The sequence below is a fragment of the Stegostoma tigrinum genome, chromosome 25 (assembly GCF_030684315.1).
Source record: "Stegostoma tigrinum isolate sSteTig4 chromosome 25, sSteTig4.hap1, whole genome shotgun sequence".
Lineage (NCBI taxonomy): Eukaryota > Metazoa > Chordata > Chondrichthyes > Orectolobiformes > Stegostomatidae > Stegostoma > Stegostoma tigrinum.
Window position 1 is genome coordinate 20,666,428 of NC_081378.1, and position 24,249 is coordinate 20,690,676.

General features: G+C 41.0%; 1 protein-coding gene across 1 annotated transcript; it reads right to left on the bottom strand.

The window, feature by feature from the left end:
• Positions 1–5,284: 5,284 nt before the first annotated feature.
• Positions 5,285–23,692, bottom strand: LOC125463282 (Golgi-associated RAB2 interactor protein 1A-like). The gene is made up of 6 exons (XM_048554356.2): positions 23,172–23,692; positions 18,330–18,858; positions 17,332–17,501; positions 15,544–16,023; positions 10,102–10,181; positions 5,285–5,668 (listed from the first exon to the last, which is right to left on the bottom strand). The coding sequence occupies exons 2-6, from the start codon at positions 18,522–18,524 to the stop codon at positions 5,397–5,399; spliced, it is 1,197 nt and encodes a 398-aa protein (XP_048410313.1). The 5' UTR covers positions 18,525–18,858; positions 23,172–23,692; the 3' UTR covers positions 5,285–5,396.
• Positions 23,693–24,249: the final 557 nt, after the last annotated feature.

Sequence of the window (24,249 nt, forward strand, 5' to 3'; positions counted from 1 at the left end):
ATTCAACAAATATCTGGAATTAAGAGTCTTTTGATGACCATAAATCCATTGCCGATTGTCAAGAAAAACCCATCTGATTCTCTGCTGTTATTTAGTGAAGGAAACTGCCTTTCTTACCTGGCCTACATCTGACTCCAGAACCACAGCAATGTGCTTGACTCTTAACTGCCCTCTGGACAATTAGGCATGCTACCTAGCCAGCAAAGCCCTCATCCCACGAATGAATCAAAGGAGGAAAAATAGCAAGGTTAACCCTTAGCCTCTGCTGCTCCAGGGATAAAAGCCTCAGCCTATTCAGTCTCACTATAGCTCAAAACTTCTAATTCTGGCAAAATCCTTGTAAATCTTTTCTGAATGCTTTCAAGTTACGCAATATCCTTCCTATTAGCAGAGAAACCAGAACTGAACGCAGTATTCTAAAAGTGGCTTCACTAATGTGCTGTAACATAATGTCCCAACTCCAATACTCAATGCCCTGACCTATGGGGGCAAACATGTCAAGCAACATCTACCTGTGACTCCAGTTGCAAGGAACTATGCGACTGCCCCAATGTGTTTGTTCAGCAGCACTCTAGGGACCTACTATTAACTGTACAAGTCCTGCCCTAGTTTGCATTAATAAAATGCAGCCCTCACATTACAAATTAAACTCCATCGGCCACTCCTCGGCCCAGTGGACCATCTGATCAAGGTCCTGTTGAGATAACCTCCTTGACTGTCCACTACACCACCAGTTCTGATGGCATTTGCAAACTTACTAACCATGTCTCCTGTATTCACATCCAAATCATTTAAATAAATGGCAAGAAGCAGATTTTGAGGATGTCAGTGTGAAACTCCAAAAGGATGTAGACAAGCTGTGGATTGGGTGGTTAGGTGGCGGATGAGGTTCTATGTAGTTAAATGAGAGGTGATGCACTTTTGTAGGAAGAACATTCAAAGATAATACAAGATAGAGGGTACAATTCTAAAGATTCTGCAGGAATAGAGAGACCTGGTTGTAAAGGTGCACGAATCATTGAAGGTGGTCGGACAGCTGGGGAGAGCAGTTAACAAAGCATATAGTGTCCTTGGTTTTATTAATAGGAGCATAGAGTCTAAGTGTATGAGGTGACGTTGAACTTGTATAAGGCATGTGTTAGACTTCAGCTTGTGAAAATTTGTGGGTGCTGCATTACGTGCAAAATGTGGATGCATTGGGGAGCACAGAAAAAATGACTCCAGGAATGTGCCAAAGGGCCTCTGCTGTGCCATGTGACTCTGTGACGAACTTCAGTTATGAGAACAGATTTAAGAAATTGAGACTGCTCTCCTTGGAGAGAAGAAGGCTGAAAATAAATAGGATGGAGCCTTTCCAAATCATGAGCAGGCTGGATCAAGTAGACTGGGAAAAACTATTCCCACAAGTGAAAGGAACAAGAGTTAGAGGGCAAAGGTTTGAAGTGATGCACAAAGTAAGCAAAGGTGGCATGAGAAAAAAACACTTTCACACACAGTGTGTATTTAGGATGTGGAATGCACTGCCAAGAAATATGGTGGTGGCACGTTCATTTCAGGCATTCAAGAGGTCATTGAGTGATTATTTGGATCAAAATAGCATGTAAGGGTATGGGTAAAAAGCAGGAGATTGACACTAATTAAAGATGCTCATTTGAAGAGCCAGTATAGTGGTTTTGTGCTGGCTAACCCCTTCTGTGCCATAACTTAAAAAATCCAGGATACTGGTTGGTTCTCAACTTTCTTTGCTGAACATCGTAAGGGTCCATATCATATTGGTTCTTTCTTGTCATATGTTTAGTTATTTTCTAAATCAACCTCTACAGTGATGTTATAACATACCTCTGGAACGGTGGGCCTTAAACCCAGGCCCTCGCTCAGAGGCGGTGATACTCCACTGTGCCACAAGGGTTCTACTCACATGGTTATCTAGCATTCCCTTAAATGCATTGTTATGATGTTTCTTAACTGCTTACAGTAGCAAGTTTCATGAACTTCCTACACTGGTAAACACATTTTACTATGTTCCCCACTGGATTAATCTATTGACCCTAGTTTTACACTTTCCCACAAATGGAAATATTTTTCAAAATACCTTAATTAACTCCTGTGACTTTAATCATCTCAGTTTGATCACTGTGTGTACACTTAAAACCTTTTCTTAATCTTTTCATTCTTGCAAAGCCCATTTTCTCTGCAAGTCAGAATCAAATAAAAAGAATGTTCTTTAGGTTATAGTTGAGTATGTTGGTTAATCATTCTTGCAGCTTTTTACCTGACAGTCTAAGGCAATTATTTGGCATATCAAACACTCATTCAGTATATTTACACAAAATCAAAACATGGATGCTGAAAATTTTAAATAACAGTAAATGCTGGAAATACTCGGGAGGTCAGGCACATCTGTCAGGGGAGAAAAAGCCTACACCTCCAATCAAAGACCATCATTAGAACTTTTAAGATGTTGTCTACCTCCTGAGTATTTCCAGAAATTTTCTGCTTTTGCTTGACATACTTCAACACAATAATGAAGCTAGTTAGCCCTCCAAGGCGGATGTTGGATTTGTCATGCTGACAATTACACTAGGGTTTTATTTATGAGCAGATACGCAGGTTCATTTCATTGAAACATGTTGGATGAAGAGGTGATCTGGAGTGCTGAAAAATGAAGTTTTAGTTCATTCCCCACATGTACCTATTTCCATTCTTGATAAATTGATACTTTTGGCTTCAAAATGATTTGAGAGTGGTTTCCTGACCTGGATAACCTTGAGGTTAAGCCTGGTGCAGTCTGGAGTCAAGACCCGGCACATACTACAGGCTAGATGCCATTATGGACTGGGTTGGAAGGACTGTTATTCTGAACTTTTTATTTCTTTAGTTTTCTAATTTCACCCCCTCCCTCCGCCGCCCCTCCGGCAACAAGAATTTTTACGTAAGAGCTTTTGTACCTAAGATGGCACCATATGTGGCGACTTGTAAACTTTTCACTTACTCATTTGAGTATGGGACAATGAAGCTAATTGAGTGTACGTAGAGGACTGAAATATGAGAACACAGTGAATCAAGGAAAAGGGAGTTTTCTTTTGCGTAGGGCATAGTTAATACGTGAAAATAGTTAAGGACGGAGGATGGAATCCCTTGCAATTTTTAAAGCCAAGTGGATAAATATTTGAGAAGACAATTCCAAGACTGTATTAAAGGAGCACTGTCAATTGCGACAAAGAGCATAGTCCTTTCAAACAGAAAGACACATTCACAAAAATCTGTTCCCACATCCCTGAAAGCACCCATCCATTCCTAGACCTGAATATTAGTGGTGTTTCTGCCTCATTTCGTAATCTGATTTGCTTAGTGAAGTCCAGAGCCTCACTGTGCTTTGGATACAAAATTTCTCATTCAATCTTGTTTGAATGACCTCACATTCTTGATCTTGCCTGACCTTGGATTGGAAACAATCTGTTTCAAAGTCACCCTGACTCATCTTTCTGTTATATCCCCCTGTATTTCTATTGTTCTAATTTAAACTAAAGCCACTTTTGTGTCTGTCTTCATATTTGTATATGAGATAGCTAGCTACAATGGATAAAAGAAGACTTACTTCTGTTAGCAGGAAGGTCAAAAACCAGGGGACAAACTTAAACTATTTGGTTGAAGCATGTGAGGAATTATGTGGAAATTCTCTCTGTCACGGTTTATAGGGCTATACTGTTTATAGTCACGGGGTTTGGCCAGTCAAGCCTGGTAAGGGCCTCGTTACATCTAACATACACTTGATATGCTGTAACTTGCAAGTCATCAATTACTTTTATCTCCTGTGCGGTTACAATGTGATAACCACATATCCTGATATAATCTAAAGATGGACCAGATCAGCTTTATCAAAATGCTGTATTGTGATGCTATTTCTTTTGAAAAATCAAACATAACCTCCACTACATGTTCTTTATCAGCACACTCCAATATTTTCTCCCTCATTATCCATTATGTTTCACCCTCATTATTCAAGGATGTTCAAAAAAAGGTTTATGCAATTTCTCCAATGTGACAGTGCTTTATGTGTTTACTGTATTTCTGAAGTATAAAACAGACATCAAAAAATTTTTAAACTCCATTCCTTTACAAATATGACATTTACTTAGTACTCAAAAAAAACCTGAAAACTGCTAAAAATGCTAAATTTCAAACAATTCACAGCAATTAATAATACAGGATAAAAGGGTGCTAATTTGTTGATGAGTTAACTTTGAGGAATTGCTATAAAGTAAGCAATGGGAACTAGAGGCTCCTAAGCCTCCTGGATAATTTAAAAAAGGCATAAAATCTGAAGATATTCCTTTGGTTGCAGAAAACAGGTGTCTGCAAATGAATGCACACATTCTTCTAACAATCATAAAGTGAGCCTTATTATAAGTGTCATTGAGCATCTGAAATTGATTGTTAGTGTAACTACTAGCACAACCAGTCTTATTTAGCAGTGCAGCCCAATGATGGAATCACATCTAAAAGCTTCAGCACAATGTCTTTCTTTTCTGTAATATTTAGATATGACTTTGTGGAGTGATTTGTGCTTAAGATAATTGATGACAGGGCAATGAGAACTCAAATTTTAATCTATCCCTAAATGTCCTGTCTTGCCCTAGCATTTCTTGTTCTTGAACATGGCACAAAATGGGATCAAGTTACTGTTAGATAGTGTATAGGAAGCTTTATTTTGCATATAACTATCTGATCTCAACAGTGTTAGATCATGTGGATAGTTTTACGATAGATCTAATCTGTGCTACATCTGACCTGATTGTCTCATCAAACATTATATTGAGGAGCTAAACAGGATATCCAATCTCTATTGCAAATGATCCAAGGCAGTATTTGACAGAATATTGAAAAGGGAACTCTGCACTGTTCCTACCCTGCTGTACCTAGCCTAGAAGAGGTTGATGGAAGCCATACCTTATTGCCATAAATTTCCTTGGGTGTTCTCCCGTTAGGCAACTCACTTTAAACGAAAACCTGACAGCATTGTGTAAACTCTGATTTTGCACTAAAACAGGAATAGATCAAGAGAACTGTTGAGGAAATTTCAATATCAAACCCATACTATATTCAACCTGTGGGTTTTTGATGGAATGATCAAGAGGAACCTTTTCTTTGCGTATGACTCACACTGTTTTTGTCCTTGAAGCACTTGATGGAACAGGGTGGAGGCAATCTTCTGGTATATTTAAAGATAAATGATATTAATTTGGAATTGTGTGATAAACTGGGAAAATATTCAGCAACAAAATTATTGACTAGTGTATATTGACAGTTTGTTGTTACAGCATATACAAAATGTCAGTTTTTTTAAAAAATATAAATCAAACAGATTTTATCTTCCAAAAAAAGAAAATTTAAAACTATCTAAGGCCAACAGCAATGAGGCTGCTGAGCCTGGAAAGTGGCATCAGTGTTGGTCTGTCGCGTTCCCAGAGTCCAAAGTACGTGCGGTCCTCATCTTCTGCCTCAAAGGCATTAGATTCTCCTTCACCTTCCTCCTCCTCCTCCTCCTCTTGTTCTCCAGTCCCAGCTTTCTTTTGTTTACAGGTTAGGGTATGCTGCATCAAGTCTTGATTACACGTTTTGCAGTGATCACAGGAGCATCTTTCAATAATCTGTTCCCACTCGTCTCCTACACACAAAACGAACTGATGTCATCATGAAACACACGAGTGTCAGATAATAGAGCCCTGATTTTAATGCACATCTTCATTAACACCCTAAGCCCAGAAAGCTGTCATTAATGGGGAACATTCCTCTATGGAGGGATGTGTTTGCTTCAACATTCTGTCCCATTTTTTGGAGGTGGTCCAGAATATATAAAGTAACAATCTCTCTTTCACTCCGCCACCACATGCTCCCGCCCCCCCACCCCGACCCTCAACAAAAAGTGTTTTTCAGGAATTTTAGACATTTAAAAATAAATTTTGTACTTTTTGGAGCATATTTTTGGTCTGAAATTTACTTTCACTTTCAATAAACTTGGTCTTTCCAACTCACCACCCCCTTTAAACAACAACTTTGATCTCAGACATCTTAGTTCTGGAAATAAGATTTATCAATACCAGTGAGATTGGTATTTTTATTATTGAATATTCCAGGTGAAAACCAGGGCACAGAATTTGCAAAGAGACTATATACACCAAGTAGGGTTTTAAATGTCAAATCCTTCCTCCCCTGAGTACAAATGAGGTAAAAAAAAACTAATGATTCAGTGGGTAAGTGTATGAGTTGTTACTGAGCTGCACAGACTGGGAAAACTTTGATCCTTGTAAGACGAAACAAATTTAGCTGTGAGAATTCTTAGCTTTGAGTGGAAAAATTAACCAATTTGCTTGTTTCTGAACCCTATCTGATAACTTCTATTGGAAAGTGCATAGTTGTGGTGTTAGGGAAGATAGGGCACCTTTAATGGTTACCAAGGTCCATACACTGGCTGATGGTCCATACTTGGTTCTCACATTTGGAATGGCCACTTTGGCAAGCTATTAAAGCAGCCAGTAATGCCTTAGTACCTATGTTCCCATCACTACTTTTGGGACAAAAAACAGGAACAAAATGCAGAAAATTGGCAGAGTACATAAAGCAAAGCAGAGATTTCACATCCAAGTACAAAATGGAGAATTATTTAATGGAGCAGAACTCGGATTAACGTCCAATAATGACACAGTTAACGGTGCCCTGGATACCTGTGTTTTGTACCCAAGTGACGTAATCATTGTTGCCTTTATATTTTTCATTCATTAATTTGTCCCCTTTGATTATTGTGGACCTGAAGGTTTTTTTAGTAGTAATATTGCCACCTTGTGGACAAACACCAATATTAATATTTTGTGTATATCGTAAGTAGTTAATAATGACAAGGTGAATTGAAATATTGGATGCAACCCCAGAAGAGATATATTTATGCAGCCCTCAGACTCAAAACCTTAGAAGTTAGGATATTCTAAAGAGTTAACAAGTTCTGAAGTCTAAGATTCAGAAAAACTGGCATGCTTGTGTTCATTATTACACATACAAACTTATATAATACAAAAACAGTTTTCAGGTTGTTTTACTTGCTGCTTAAGACAGTTTTCAGTTTTGGTGGCTTGCTGGAGAGGATTAATGCACTTGCACAGAATGTGAGACTTCAGATATGTATCAGTAAGCACCATGAGCTCCTGATTGCAATCATATCATCAGTTGGAGAAGGGTTGTGGGGCAAATGGTTGGTGAAGTTACACTTGAGCTTTGACTATCCATAAAAGAAGAGAGGCACTGGAAGGGTAGATATCTCTGGTTGGCTTTGTTTAGCCCATCCCATTTGAAGAATCTAGTGTTTTTTTTTTCCCTGAAGTAAATCTAGCTCAAAAATTCCTTTTCTGTCCAAACAAAAATTATTGTAGGACTAGGAATTCTCACTGTTAACACTTGGATATATGCATGTTTCACCTTGTACTTAAGCTGTGCTGAATGTAGTTTTGGAATGTTCAATGTTATCATGAAATAATTTCTACACAACCACAATAAATTATGCATAGAATAGAATGATAACAGCACAGAAGCTACAAGGAATGTAAAAAAAGAATGAGTTCTGAGGACATCATGAAGTACAGATGCAAGCAAGGAGATGGTGCTCTGCGATGCCTCATAACTCACTCCAAACAACCTGTATTTCAATAACATTATGTTGACTTTGAACCAATAAATGTTACAGTAATTAAAGTATGCAATATCTGCAGTTGTTACCAGTACAGAGATAATGGTCATTATAATATGATAAGTTGTGATCTAAAATTAGTTATAACAATCATCAGGAAATCATGCCATTGCCATAGGAGATAGTACTAATGCTGGAGGAGAGTTTGTGCTAGCTAGTGAGTAGAATCATAAATACTATATATGCTGTATATATGTTTACAGAAAAAATACTTGTACCTCTGGTATTCTCTACTCCTCTCGAAGCATTGGAAAAATAGCAGGCAAGGATGCAAAGGAACCTGCTCAAGTTTAGTACCACTTTAAAATTATATCCACTCAATTACCTCAATTTATAGTAAAGAAAACCAATTTAATGTAAGAGATTTATGCCAGATTTTATGCTGTGTGAATCTCCTCCCATTCACCTACCAAACCAGCATATCCTTCTATTTTTTTTTTCTCCCTCCACTTGTTCATATCTAGTTTCCCCATAATGACTTGTGTAATTTATCTGATCTATCCCATGCGGTTGTAACTGTCAGTTCTCACCACTGTCTGAATTAAGAAATTTCTCCCAAATTCCTTAATAATGAAGTAGGTTGTCATTGGTGGTAAAAAGAACTATTGAACTGTGGTTATATCATAACAGACCCTGATACTGTTTTTATCTTTATTCATGTACTTCCCAGTGAGGATCAAGGACAGTAGTCAGGAATAGTAAATCTAAGATAACAAAGTGTGAAGCTGGATGAACACAGCAGGCCAAGCAGCATCTCAGGAGCACAAAAGCTGATGTTTCGGGCCTAGACCCTTCATCAGATAGGGGGATGGGGAGAGGATTCTGGAATAAATAGGGGGAGAGGGGGAGGCGGACCGAAGATGGAGAGAAAAGAGGATAGGTGGGGAGGGGATAGGTCAGTCCAGGGAAGATGGACAGGTCAAGGAGGCGGGATGAGGTGGTAGGTAGGAAATGGAGATGCGGCTTGAGGTGGGAGGAAGGGATGGGTGAGAGGAAGAACAGGTTAGGGAAGCGGAGACAGGCTGGGCTGGTTTTGTGATGCAGTGGGGGGAGGGGAAGAACTGGGCTGGTTTAGGGATGCAGTGGGGGGAGGGGGAGATTTTGAAGCTTGTGAAGTCAACATTGATACCATTGCACTGCAGGGTTCCCAAGCGGAATATGAGTTGCTGTTCTTGCAACCTTCGGGTGGCATCATTGTGGCACTGCAGGAGGCCCATGATGGACATGTCGCCTGAGGAATGGGAGGGGTAATTAAAATGGTTCACGACTGGGAGGTGCAGTTGTTTATTGCGAACCGAGCGGAGGTGTTCTGCAAAGCGGTCCCCAAGCCTCCGCTTGGTTTCCCCAATGTAGAGGAAGCCACACCGGGTACAATGGATACAATATACCACATTGGCAGATGTGCAGGTGAACATCTGCTTAATGTGGAAGGTCATCTATGGGCCTGGGATAGGGGTGAGGGCAGAGGCATGGGGGCAAGTGTAGCACTTCCTGCAGTTGCAGGGGAAGGTGCTGGGTGTGGTAGGGTTGGAGGGGAGTGTGGAGTGGACAAGGGAGTCATGGAGAGAGTGGTCTCTCCAGAAGGCAGACAAGGGTGGGGATGGAAAAATGGCTTGGGCTTGATTTTACATTTCCTTAATCCATGGGTGTCGAGGTTACCTGAGTATCCTCACCATGACCCCTAGCTACACTCAAACTAGAATGAATCTATGTAGCTGTGTCTCACTGGGAAGTTACTGACTCAGCCATTGATTAAAATACATTGATAGGTTTATTCAATATTCTACATTTGTACAATGCTCACTGATCCAACATAGCCTAAACAGGAAAAGACTTCTTGTTTCAACTTTGCAATGGCCAGTAATGTCTGGGATACTATCCCATATTTGAAAATAATAAATAAATAAATTTTATGCATTGGCAGGACTGGGCAAAATATCAATAAGAGATGGAGTGGGATAATAGTAACAATGACAATAATGGAGAAAAGAACACAAGTACATATCCTCACACCCATCCTTTTGGACATATTCGTAAGCTTCCTTAAGTGAACTTAAACAAGTAATCTTCCACACATTCACAATTTCTTTAACACATATGAGGGTATAAAGGCAGGGCAGAAATCCAATAAATTTATGAAAAGCTTTTAGAAAGCAAATTAGTTGTTGTAGAATAAGGAAATGGAGGGTGGTCAAAGGTTGCATACAGTTGAGGCCCTAGCAAAGTATGAATTAAAGTAAAAAATAGTACACAAGTTGACTCATAGGTATACTCAGCCACAAAATTGTTCAGACTGAACGCTTCTCCCACAGAACCCACTAACATAAAGCAAAATGAAATGTAAACACAGTCTTCTTTGGTACCTGGGCTTTTTTCTTCTTTCACATCAAGCAATTGTTCAGTTCTTGTTCTTATTTTTTGAGGCTCCTGAGTATCAGGCACCCTGATGGAAATACATTCTATTATCATTCTGACACAACATCATTAGAGGTGCCTTTGCTAATACTTGTCTAGAATCGTTGTGTTTTTTTTAAATTAAAACTCATGAACATTACATGGATTCCCATTTACAGTGCTAACTGGTGCCAGATTAGCAATATTTATCAGATAAGGTTTGCAAATGATGCCAATCAAGTTGCCACTATTTGCAATGCCAATCAGATAAGCACTGTTTGTAATGTTTATCACTAAACTGGCAGCTATTTTTAGCATCTTTGTGTCACCACTGGAAGTAATTTGTGGTGTTTGCTGCTTGTTTTCCTATTTGATAACAAGAAGCATTTCTTTACCAATAGGCATTTTTAATCACCTGCTTTATATACAGATGACTGCCATTCCGCAAAGAAAGAGGCACTGAACCTTAAGCTATTTATGCAAGCCAATTCCTTTCATACTGCATTTTGTGTACACTGTAAACACTTATTTACTTAATCAGCTTAGATCTATAGAGGCCTTTTTATGTGGTAAGATGTCCCAGAGTGATTGACACATTAATAAGGAATGAGACGAAGCTGTCACTTTTTATAAAGGGTATTTTGTCATGTTTTTTTTGAGAGTTTATAAAGGTACAGGTAACAAAGTGGATACTAGAGATGGCCAAAGTCAACAATCAGAGAAGGCCTTTAGGTTTTTCTTAAAAGTAGTTGTAACAATGAAAAGAAGTGGCCAGTTCTCACAGCTCAGGGTTTTCTAGTTGTTTAGCTATAGCAGTCAGAAGCTGTTTGGGTCCCAGAGCTTCAGTAAAATGATTACTAGCTGCTACCCTCTCTGAAATGTCTCTTGATGTCGTTTCTCTCTTGATGTTGTCCAGGCTACCTTCCTAAAATATTATGAAGGGGCTCTGTCTGGTCCATAACATAAAATGCGCACCAAGCCATAGAGGGCTAAATAAGGACAACCAAATGTTTCCAGTGCGACTGGTTTATCTGGGTATTTAGAGAAAAGAAAAAAAGTCTCTCACCGATATGTTGCAGGACTCTAATCTTTTGACATAGGGACGGTGATTTTAAAAATGTGAATTAAGATGGTAGTGACAATGTAGCCGGATTAGTAAGTTAAGGCCTGGACGATTGTCCATAGACAAGTGTTCAAATTACACCATGGCGGCTAACAAATAAATCTGGAATAAAAAGATAGATTCAGTATTAGTGACCATGATGCAAGGTATGAGGTTTATTCGTACTTCGAATTTTTGAATTTTGAACAAATGACAAATAGTTTTCTGTGTGTCTAATGGATTTAAGGAGTAACTTGTAAGCTTTTCTGCAGCTTTGGTGATTTTACTTTTTTAGAACAGTGTGTGTTCAGGAAAGGTAATAGAAATTTGTTTATCCAGGGAGTTTTTTTTGTACAAGGGCAATTTACTTTGTTTACTTGTATTAGGTTTTCAGTTTAGAAGGTCAAGGATTTATTTTATTTTGATTAGGGGGAGCACTCATTTCAGTTGGACACCTGAGAGGAGTCTTACCTGAAGCTGGATGTGATCCTAAGAAAGCAAGATAGATCAGGACTGTTACACTGAGGAAATCTCTTCTTAAGGAGTTCAATTTAAAATTTCCAGATCAGAAGTGTTTGGTTAAAGCCTTGAAGGGGTTACTTGAAGCTGAGAAAGTCTAAGCTAAGTTGTATGAAGTTTCAAAGAAGAATCTATCAGGTTTCCAATCGTGGGAGTTGAAACCACAGTTAAGTTAAATCCTATAGATGTGAAAATGAAGGGAATTTCCTCTAGATTGAGTATTGTACAGGACTGTCTTTGAGATGAGGGGGTTATATTTTTATGGTATGTTTCAAAATCTTTAATTTTGGGTTATGTGTAAATAGTCTGGTTTATTCTATTTTATCATTGTTTCCTATGTGTAATAAACATCTGTGTCATTGTTAAACTTGCGTCTGCCAGATTATGTGTTTATGTTTCAAAGAATGATCATCTTCTTAAAAGCAAAGCACTATAAAATATGGATCTATAAAACTAGATTGCAGTCTGGGATCTAACATTATCCAGTAATAACATCAGCTGGGAATATAACAAGGCCAAGAAATTACTAGATTGTTGTAAAAACTCATCTGGTTCACTGTTGTCCTTTTAGGGAAATAAATTACCATCATTATCCAGTTTTCCTTACAGGTGACTCCAGACCTACCAAAAAAAACATAGCTGATTCTAGGGTGTTGTCAAAAATGGCCAGCAAGCCACTTGGTTATATCAAACAATTGCAGAAAAGTTGGAAAAAAAAATTGGGTGGACCACACAACATCAACCTAAGCACTGGAAAATTACAATTGCACACACTGCCCACATGCATACATCCCTCATTTTATCATTACCATCAAGCCAAGTGATCAATGAGGAAGTAGCAGAGAGCATGCCACAATCAACAACAGGGATACCTAAAAATGAGATACCAAATTATTGCAGTTACAACACAAGGCAGCATTTAAACATACAGGGAAGTAATTCCCCCATCATTAGATCAAATCAAAATGCTGTAGACCTGCCACATCCAGTTGTGTGTGGTAACAGACAACTGACAATCAAACAACTTACAAAAGAGGTCACACAAACATCCCAGTCTGAATGATGGGGAGCCAAGTAGTTCAGTACAAAGATCAAGCAGAATAATTTAGAGTTGTCTTCAGTCAGAAGTGCTGTTTGGATGATTGTTTTAGCTTCTTCCTAATGTCTCCACCACAACTGAGTTTTCAACCAATTTGATTATGGGAAGATAATAACTTAATGAGATTACTCACTAGATTATTAATCCAGAGACTGACGTAATATATTGGGGATCTAGGTTCCGATTCTGTCATGGCAGATTTGAATTCAATATGAAAAATACCAGCAATAACTGGACTAAAGAGTCTAATGACCATGGCACTGTTATCAATTGTCAGAAATATCCATCAGTTCACGAATGTGCTTTAGGGAAGGAAACAGGCATCCCTTACCTGGTTTGGCCTACATGTGACTCCAGGCCTACAACAATGTAGTTGACTCGTAACTGCCCTCTGGGTGATTAGTGATGGGCAATAAATGCTGGCCTTGCCAGCGATGCCCACATCCAATGAATGAATTTTAAAAAAAGCTCTATGTGATATCAAGAAATGGCTGAAGGTGTCTTAAATTCCTGGTTCTAGTACTAAGGAGTTCTCCCTAACAAGTTAGACACCAAAATGTTCCAGTACATCTACGACACTTGCATCTACCCGATAGTGTGAAAAATTGCCCAGGTAAAATCTATCCAAAAATAGGTCAAATCTAAACTGGCCACAACTGCACCATCCCTTGTCTACCTAGGTGGTTTCATTGGCAGCACTATCAAATGGCAAAGATAGAAAGAACTGCCGATGCTGGAGCCTGAGATAACACTGCAGGCCAGGCAGCATCAGAGAAGCAGGAAAGCTGATGTGTCGGTTCAGGGCCCTACAATCAAATGGCATGTACACAACAATAACCTGTTTGTCCCACGATTAGTTCGGGTTCCACTGGTGACGTGGCTCCAAACCTCAGAGACTTGGTCCAAACATAGACAAAAGGGCATGAATTCCAGAGGAGCACTGACAATCACTGCCTTTGAAATGAAGGCAGCAATTGATTCAGTATGGAATCAAAGAATCACAACAGCCCGAAACGTCAGCTTTTGTGTTCCTAAGATGCTGTTTGGCCTGCCGTGTTCACCCAACTCCAAACCTTGTTATCTTGAAATCAATGGGAATTAGTTTTCTTTTTGGGGTATGGAGGGGAAACACACTCTCCACTGGCTGAGGTCATACTTAATTCAAAAGGATTGTCGTTATGATTGTTGGAGACCAGACATTGTATGCAAGGTTAGTGTCTTAGACGCAACCATAATCAATTGATTCTTCAAGACTATTCATCCATCATTATATTAAAAGAAATGAGATATTCGCTGATTATTGCAGAGTGGTCAATATGATTTGTATCTCTTCAGATCCTCAAGCAATCCATACCTGCATGCAGCAAAACCTAGAAAACATTCAGACATCAACTAATACATGGCAAGAAAAAGAAGCACACCAACTAAGTTCAAGGCAATGAGCATCTTCAACAGGAAAGAACCGGCCATTTGCTTTTGACAAAGTATAATTGAATACCCTACTATCTATGATGTGGGAGTTAAAATTCAGCAGAAGATCATTTGGATCAGCTATTAAATACTACGATACACGCTTCCCAAAAAGTGTTGTCCGCTATTCACAGTGCATTAGTTAGGAGAATGACAGAATATTTCCAGTTCTCTAGATTAGTACAGCTATAACAACAAGAAAGCTTTAAAAGCTTTACATCAAAGAAAAATCAATGCACTTGCTTCACATGCTAACTCTGTCCATAAACATTTATGACAGGGGTGGTGTATACCATCCAAAGAAGTGCTGCAACAACTCACCAAATCTCTTTTGGCAGTTTCTTGCAAATCTAAAACATTCGTCACCTGGAACAATAAGAGAAACAGATGGCCCAGAAGTTCTCTTCCAAGACACACACAATCCTGATTTGGAACTATGTCACCTTTCATTCATTGTCACTGGGTCAAAAGCCTGGAACTTCATTCTTAGCAGCACTGTGGAAACTTATCCCAGATGGGCTGCAGCACTTTACTGCCCTCTTCAGAAAGGTATTAAGGGATAAACAATAACAACACTTCCATCTCTTGAGAAAATAAAAACTCGCAGCAAACAGCATGGAAGAATGGAGGTGCTGCCCGAGTTCTACAAGGAAGAATACAGGGGTTGTTCTGTATATATTAACTGAGGTGATAGACTAAACTAGGATAACATTGGATGTTCTTTATCTTCTGTCATTACATGTCTCTTAAGTTATATCAATTAAGGTAAATGACCTGTTACACTGACTGCTTTGTAAATTTAAAATTACAGTGAATTAAAACTGCTAACATTTTAAATTGTCAAGTCATGCAAATTTTATGTGGCTGTACAGCTTGAAGATTTGAGTTTCAAATGCAAGCTACATAAGCATCCAGCCCTTATTTGATAATCTTGCAATAAACCTCAGGCCATTGCTATCACCTAGGCGCATGTTATAATACTAAAATACTTAGACCACCTAAGGGTGTGAATGATTGTAATGCACCTGGAAAGGTATCTTCCAGGCCTGATCTGTAACTGTGACACTACACAATCCAGGCGGCACCATCATTTGCTCATTCATTGCCATGACTGCTTTTGTGGGGTCACTGGCATTGTCTTTTTTCTTCTCTGAGTTTCTACATTCCAGCAAAAAGCTGAGATTTCTTTACTGGAACATTTTTATTCTAAAATTTCCTTACCAGTCTTTCCTGACGACTTTAATGTGGCTCTTTCCATAAATTGGCTGCGATCTGTGGGTACTTTCTGAAGATTCAGTACTGTGAACATCATCAGAGCTATCCCGAAACTCTTTCCCAACCAAGAGTTGGTTCCTTTTCCAAAATCCTATTTTAGAATTTACTGTGGCATTATTCTTGATGGGAATATTTCGGCAAGATTTCTGAGCTTCGTAGGTGAATTTCTCAGAGCTGATAACTGAAGTTGAGGAGCTTCTTGAGTCACACATTGAGGCCTGGGGGAGGTTGAGATTGGTATCTTTGAATGTTATAGACAGCCCAGCATAAATGATGTGAATGAGTTCTTCCCAGAGCTTGAAGACGTGGTTGGGGTGCTTGTCTTGGAGTTGGAGATAAAAAGTACTTCGATTGGCCAGGACCAACTTCAAACATCTACTGACCTTTTTATGGACACTCAATCGGACCAATTTCATGGGAAGCATCCTTTCAAAGAAAACAAATAACAAGGAGCTCTTTCCAAAATCAACCTCCTGATACGTTTTCACTTAAGTTTTTAATTGTTTTTTTTTGTCAATTCAAACAGAAGGGCCAGATTCCATTGTGTTGGACACTGTAGATGGAGATGGTAAGAGAGATATGAAGAGGTAATCAAGAGATCAGATATATTATTGTGCAGCACCTTGTGGGTGCCTGGGCTTTTGGGCTATCCAAGGCACTGTGCTCCGTAGCATCTTGATCAGGCCAGACTATGCCTGCTGAGAACAGAAAATGTCCCAGTGTTGAACAGTCTGTCTGTATGGAATTGATTAACAGTATATGCACAGGGTGCCTTTCTGTTCTTTGCTCAATTGTGGAATTACGTACTCTGCAGAACTGAGCTACATAAATTAGCAAGCTTCCATATTTACAGAAACATGAAAAATAAATTGGAAACATTGTCTTCCCCTTCAGTCTGTGGCTAGATGCCACGTCAAGATTTCAGCGACTGTGCAGGTCAGGTACTTCTTGTGTCAAACTAATGTGGCCGCTTTCTATTACTTAAATAATTCTGTCCCAAGGTTGTAGGACAGAGTCAGTAGTAGGTGAAATGGGTGAACTGAAGTTTGAAAGATTTTTTCCCTTATTTCTTGGACTCAGATATATTTGCCAAAGGTGTCTGACAGTTTGGTGTTAATCACTTCCTCAATTTTAATGGAAGAGTAACCCATTGAAAACTGAGCTGGAAATCTGGAAACTTCTCTCCAACAGTCAAATGTAGAGTCAATTCAAAAATGTCAGAAACTGAGATATATAGATTTTTGTAAGGTAGTGGTATTAAAGGTTACAGAACCAAGGTGAATAAATGGATTTGAGGCACAGGTCAGCCATGATCTAATTAAACGGTGTTACATCCAGAAACTGAGTGCCCATTCCTGTTCCTATGTTTCTTTCTATTGTCAAGTTAATTTCCATATTAGTATAAACAAACGAGCATCCAGTGCCTATGTTGGGAATGGTAATTTCTATGTTCCAACCATCAGTAAAACACATATGAACAATCTAGTACTTAAAACTTTCCAATAAAAGTTAGTGATTAGCAGAAAGAACTCTGCTTTGCCCCACTCTTTAGCTTTGAGCAGCCCTATTCTTTGTGGAGAATCAGAGCTGCAACCTTGCTAATCCATATAGTTCAGTTCTATGCTCAATAATCCATTCACCAATTCGTCATAAAGCATGGAAACAGACCCTTTAACCCAACTCATATTTGAGAGCTGGCTATTAGTTTGGTAATAAAATACATATCACTGTCACCTTGTTATCTTCATGTATCCTTCTTCTCCCTCTTTTCCTTTGGATTCACTATCTCTGCTGGCAATGATCAAGATATTTGGGAGAGGTAAGAATGGAACGGAGGCTGTTATTCCCAGAGTCAAGAGAGTTGGAATATTGTGGATGTCCACTAGATTTCCTCGTCTGGTCACCTGGATTTGAACCAAATTTTAAATTGTCAAAGTGCCATCTTCCATCAAGTCTTTACCTTCTACCTTTCTTTCCTAGGGCTTTATTTCTAGTGTCAAGCGGTAAATGTTTGATGGCACCATTTACACAACGCTCTGGGACAAATGTAGACAGAGTTTTAATCTGAATGTAACCAATGCTGTACCTTGTTTGATATATCAGCATAGATGTAGCTTTACTTCATGTGTAACCCAGTGCTATATTTGTTTAGGAAGTGTTTAACAGGAGAGCTTTACTCCATGTAAAACAGTTAATCTGCACTTTGATTTTGGGAGTATGGACGGAGAGATTTGTTAATCTGACTGATAGTTTGATATTGACCCAAGGGTGAAAGAAAGACATTCAGTTTTCTTTAGGAAGAAAGAACTTGCATTTATCAGACAAAATAAACCCAATAAATTACTTTTTAAGCTGTAGTACTGTAGGAAATGTTACACCAAATTTGCACACAGTGATAATTTAAAATAGTGTGATAGAATGTTTTGTGTTCACAAAAGAGAACAGATAGGATCTCCATTTGAATCTCATCTGAAAGACTAGAACCTCCAGTTCCCTTCATTTTACATTCAAGATGGACATGAAATCACACTTCTGATTTAGAGATGGAAGTCCTGCCTGCTGAACCTATTTGGTGTCCAACAGCAAAATACTATGAATGCTGCAAACTGAACTGAAAATAGAGTAATGAAATACTCAGCAGAGCTAACAGTATCAGGCCTTTCATCAATGATCTTTCACAAATTTCATATAACCTGTTCCACACTACAAATTCTTGTCTCAAATGTTTGTACCTGAATAAAATCACTTTCAAAGACAGCAGACTGAGCAAAAAGGTTGTATTCCCGGGATCGCAGGAGCCTGTGTAAAGATCCACCTTCCACCCCAAGCTGTGCAGGGCTGGGTCTTGTAGGCCCATGGTCAGAATTAATGGTTTGTGTTATACCCGTGAAGAAATCATCTCTGTTCTGTGTTGACTGATTCATCATGACTCTTTTCCACTCCTTGTGATTCTCAGGCTAATAGTCTTTCCAAGTTTTTACTATTCCGTTGGGCACCTATTGAACTGTTTCAGCATGAAGGGTTCCATTGCAACCCAGCTATCAATCCTGTAACTGACAGCTGAGGCTTGCAACTGAAAGGATGGCAGACACCAAGAATCAAAAACCTCCTGAGTAGATCAAGCTAAATCCAACTGGGACCAATTGTATATCAGTTAAAGTCATGTAGTATCCAGAAAGACTTAATTAATGAGACAACAACAGATGGAGGTGTCACAATAGTTGTCATGGGGTGCATCACTTTTACAGTGAGATCATAGACCTGAAGCAGAACAAAAAGGCAGTTTTTGGTGACACAAAAACTTTGGGGTGGCTGAACATATACAATCCCACTGCAATCTGCAGAAGCACTGTTCCAAGCCCCCTATGTCATCGCTTTCTGCACATGTGCATGGATAGGATGCGTGCTTGAAATGGGAACTGAATGGGATTGAAAGGGTGAGAGGGTACAGGATGGGGGAAAAAGAGGGCATGAGCCCTATCCGTGCTGTCTCTCTATCCCACTCCCCACCACTACCTCCCTAGCTACCCAGGCATCCCGCCTGACTTTGCACAGGAAAGTTGTGGACTCGAAACCAGAATCCGAGAAAACACGGCGGGAACACCGGCAGGTGTGGGGAATGGCTGGGGAGAGAGAGAGAGAGAGAGAATGAGAATGAGAATGAGTGGGGCTGGGAAGATGATTGGATCTGCAAGGTGGGGAGAATGGGTCCCCATCCGGTCCACTCCCAAAGTCTTCTCCCCATTGGATCTTTTTTTCACGCTGTCCAGTCTTTTCAAAATGAAGATAGTTAAAACTATATATTCAAAAATGTAACTAAAATCCGAAAGTATATTCAAACCAAAAAGCCGCAGACACATTCCCAAAGCTAAAGACCTGCATGTGGACACTTTTCATTAAATGTCCCTTACCAGCGCATACACTGAAAAATAGAGAGGTAGGAACTACCGATGTTGGAGTCTTGAGTGTGGTCTGGGTGACAGAAGTGGTGGAGAATGATGCATTGAATCCGGAAGTTAATGGGGTGATACGTGAGGATCATGTATTCCTCACGTATCACCCCATTAACCTCTGGATTCAACGCATCATTCTCCGCCACCTGCAATCTGACCCCACTAAGAAGGATATATTTCCCACCCCACCCTTATCTGCCTTCCAGAGGGACTGGTCTCTCCGCAACTCCCTTGGCCGCTCCACACTCCCCACTAGCCCCAGTACCCCTGGCACCTTTTCCTGCAACCGCAGCAAGTGCTACACCTGCCCCTTCATCCCCATCCCAGGCCCCAAAAGGTCCTTCCACTAATGTGGAATATTAAATCCGCTGTTCCCGATGTGGCCTTCTTTACATGGGGGAGACCAACCATAGGCTTGGAGACAACTTTGTGGAGCACCTACACTCGGTTTGTGACAAATGACAACATCTCCCAGTCACGAACCACTTCAACTCCCCCTCCCTCTCTCTGGATGTGTCCATCCTGGGTCTTCTCTAGTGTCACAATGATGCCACCAGGAAACTGGAGGAACAGCACCTCATATTCCACCTTGGAACCCTACAACCCAATGGTCTCAATGTAGACTTTACTAGCTTCAAAATTTCCCCACCCCCAACCTCATCCCAGACCAGCACCCGCTCTCAACCCCACCTCCTTGACCTATCTATCTTCCCTCCCACCTATCCGTCCCTCCCTCCTCACTGACAAACCCCCACACCAACTTCCTACTTACATGCACCTTTACTAGCTTCATCCCCACCTCCTTGACCTGTCCAACTTCTCTCCCACCTATCAGCTCCACTATCCACCCTTTATGACTATCCACAATTCACCCTTTCTATTTATTTCAGAGTCCCCTTCCCCTCCCCTCTGAAGAAGGGTCTAGACCCGAAACGTCAGCTTTCCTGCTCCTCTGATGCCCGGACTGCTGTGTTCCTCCAGCTCCACACCTTGTTATTGCTGAAAAATAGAGCCTACTTTATATAATCTGTTGAAAAATCTGGATCTCGCAAGTTCCCCAATCTCAAACAGAATACTATTATTGCTAAAGCTGCAATCTAAAAAAGCAAGAGAAAAAACTTGCAGTTATATAATATCCTTCTTAAGTAGTATAAGACTGCACTGTTGTAAGAAAATATGACAGACATATGCATAGCAATGTTCTAGAAACAGCAAGAACAAATAATTTGTTGTAATGTTTGAGGGAAATGCTAGCTAGAAAACTAGGGAGACCTCATTTTAACTTCTTTAAGTAATGCTATGGAATGTTTTATCTGAAAGACCAGATGATATTGATATTTAATGGTTCATTTAAAGGCATTTTTCGCAGTGCAGCACTTCCTCAACACTCAGTTTGGAGACTTGGAGTTGGTAAGGAGTGCAAATGCTGGAAACTAGAGTTAATACATGTCAAGCTGGAAAGGCAAAGCCAGTCGGACAGCATCAAAGGAGCAACGTTCTAAGCTGAAACCCTTCATCAGCACTGGGGACGGAAGTGGAACCCAGCAATAAATAGGGGGTGAGGAGTAGGGTTGGAGGGGGGGGGAGGGTAAGTGAGATGGAGACAAATGAATGCAGGTAGGGGGTTATTATGGTTGGCCAGTGGGAAGGTACAGCAAATAGGTTGAGTCAGAAGATGGACAGGTTGGGGGAGGAGAGATTTTGAAGCTGGTGAATTGACTATTCAGGCTATTGGGCTTTAACCTCCCTAGGAGAAATATGACGTGTTGTTCAGAGATAATGGGAACTGCAGATGCTGGAGAATCCAAGCTAACAAAGTGTGGAGCTGGATGAACACAGCAGGCCCAGCAGCATCTCAGGAGCACAAAAACTGACATTTCGGGCCTAGACCCTTCATCAGAGAGGGGGGTGGGGAGAGGGTTCTGAAATAAATACGGAGAGAGGGGGAGGCGGACCAAAGATGGATAGAGGACAAGATAGGTGGAAGGGAGAGTATAGGTGGAGAGGTAGGGAGGGGATAGGTCAGTCCGGGGAGGACGGACAGGTCAAGGAGGCGGGATGAGGTTAGTGGGTGGGAAATGGAGGTGCAGCTTAAAGTGGGAAGAGGGGATAGGTGAGACGAAGAACAGGTTAGGCAGGCGGGGATGAGCTGGGCTGGGTTTGGGATGCAGTGGGGGAAGGGGAGATTTTGAAGCTTGTGAAGTCCACATTGATACCATTGGGCTGCAGGGTTCCCAAGCGGAATATGAGTTGCTGTTCCTGCAACCTTTGGATGGCATCATTGTGGCACTGCAGGAGGCCCAGGATGGACATGTTGTCTAAGGAATGGGAAGTGGGAGTTAAAATGGTTCGCGACCGGGAGGTGCAGTTGCTTATTGCAAACCGAGTGGAGGTGTTCTGCAAAGCGGTCCCCAAGCCTCCGCTTGGTTTCCCCAATGTAGAGGAAGCCACAACAGGTACAGTGGATACAGTATACCACATTGGCAGATGTGCAGGTGAACATCTGCTTGATATGGAAAGTCATCTTAGGGCCTGGGATGGGGGTGAGGGAGGAGGTGTGGGGGCAAACGTAGCACTTCCTGCGGTTGCAGGGGAAGATGCCAGGTGTGGTGGGGTTGGAGGGGAGTGTGGAGTGGACAAGGGTGCTCCTAAGATGCTGCTTGGCCTGCTGTGTCATCCAGCTTCACACTTTGTTATCTATGACATGTTGTTCCTCCAGTTTATGTTTGGTCGCGTTCTGACAGTAGAGACTTAGAGATAGGATTCATAATCATCTAGCAAGGAACAATTTGATTGGAGACAGTCAGCATGGATTCGTCAAGGGCAGGTCGTGCCTCACAAACTTCATTGATTTTTTTGAGAAGGTGACCAAGCATGTGGATGAGGGTAGGGCAGTTGATGCGGTGTACATGGACTTCAGTAAAGCCTTTGATAAGGTTCCACATGGTGGGCTATTGGAGAAAATACGGAGGCACGGAATTGAGGGAGATTTAGCAGTTTGGATTAGAAACTGGCTTTCTGTAAGAAGGCAACGAGTGGTGGTTGATGGAAAATATTCAGCCTGGAGTCAGGTCAGTAGTGATGTGCCTCAAGGATCTGTTTTGAGACCACTGATGTTCGTCATTTTTATAAATGAATTGGACGCAGGCATAGGTGGATGGGTTAGTAAGTTTGCAGATGACACTAAAGTCGGTGGAGTGGTGGACGGTGTGGAAGAATGTTGCAGGTTGCAGGGATACTTGGATAAACTGCAGAATCGGGCTGAAAGGTGGCAAATGGAGTTGAATGCGGATAAATGTGAGATGATTCACTTTGTGAAGAATAATAGGAAGCAGAATACTGGGTCAATGGAAAGATTCTTGGTAGTGTGGATGTGTAGAGGGATCTTGGTGTCCATGTACATAGATCCCTGAAAGTTGCCACCCAGGTTGATAGTGCTGTTAAGTAGGCTTACAGTGTGTTAGGTTTTATTGGTAGGGGGATTGAGTTCCGGAGCCATGATGTCATGCTGCGACTGTACAAAATGCTCGTGCGGCCTCATTTGGAATATTGCGTGCAGTTCTGGTCACCCCATTTTGGGAAGTATGTGGAAGCATTGGAAACAGTGCAGAGGAAATTTACCAGGATGTTGCCTGGTCTGGTGCGCCGGCCCTATGAAGAAAGGCTGAGGGACCTGGGTCTGTTCTCATTGGAGAGAAGGAGGCTAAGAGGGGATTTAATAGAGACATACAAGATGATCAGAGGATTAGATAGGGTAGACAGTGAGTCTTTTTCCGAGGATGATGACTTCAACTTGTGTAACGGGGGCATAGCTACAAATTGAGGGGTGATAGATTTAAGACAGATGTCAGAGGCAGGTTCTGGAATGCCCTGCCTGCCAATCTAGTTAACTCAGCCACAATTGGGGCATTTAAACAGTCCTTGGATAAACATATGGATAATGATGGGATGGTGTAGGGGCAGGGGCTTAGATTAGTTCACAGATCAGCACAACATTGAGGGCCAAAGGATCTGTTCTGCACAGTTTTGTTTGATGGAGGATGCCAAGAATGGACATGTCCAGGGGAGTGGGAGGGGTAGCTAAAGTGGATGGCAACCGAAAGGTCAGGTTGGTTGGTGTGTGCAAAGCACAGTTGCTCCACAACTGGTCCCCGAGTCTGCATTTCATTTCCCCGATACAGAGGGGACCACATCAGCAGCAATGGATACAGTAGGTGAGGTTAGATGAAGTGCAGCTGAATCTCTGCTGGATTTGGATAGATTGTTTGGGGCCTCGGACGGAGGTGAGGGGGAGGTGCAGGGGCAGGTGTAGCACCTCCTGCGGTTGTAAAGAAAGGTACTGGGTGTGGTGGAGGAGTTTGTGGGGAGTGTGGAGCTGACCCTGGAGTGGCGGAGTGAACAGTCCCTGTGGAAAGTGGACATGAGTAATGAGGGAAATATCTTTTTGGTGGTGCGGTCTGATTGTAGGTGGCAGAAATGCCAGAGGATGATGCGTTGTATTCAGAGGCTGATGGGATGGTATGTGAGGACCAAGGGGACTCTATCCTTATTGCTGTTGGGGTAGACGGTTTGAGGACAGAAGCACAGGAAGAAAGGGAGATGCAGTTGAGGGCATCCTTAATAACGGAGGAGGGAAACTACAGTCTCTAAAGTAGGAGAATATCTGGGAAGTCCGAGAGTAGAACACCTCATCCTAGAA

Coding starts and splice junctions, on each gene's coding strand:
- LOC125463282 (XM_048554356.2), bottom strand. CDS start 18,524: ATGATGAATCAGTCAACACAGAACAGAGATGATTTCTTCACGGGTATA. Junction 16,024..17,331: donor GGATACATGAAGATAACAAG/GTGACAGTGATA, acceptor TTTCTTTGAAAG/GATGCTTCCCATGAAATTGG. Junction 5,669..10,101: donor GAAAGAAGAAAAAAGCCCAG/GTACCAAAGAAG, acceptor TTTTGTGTGTAG/GAGACGAGTGGGAACAGATT.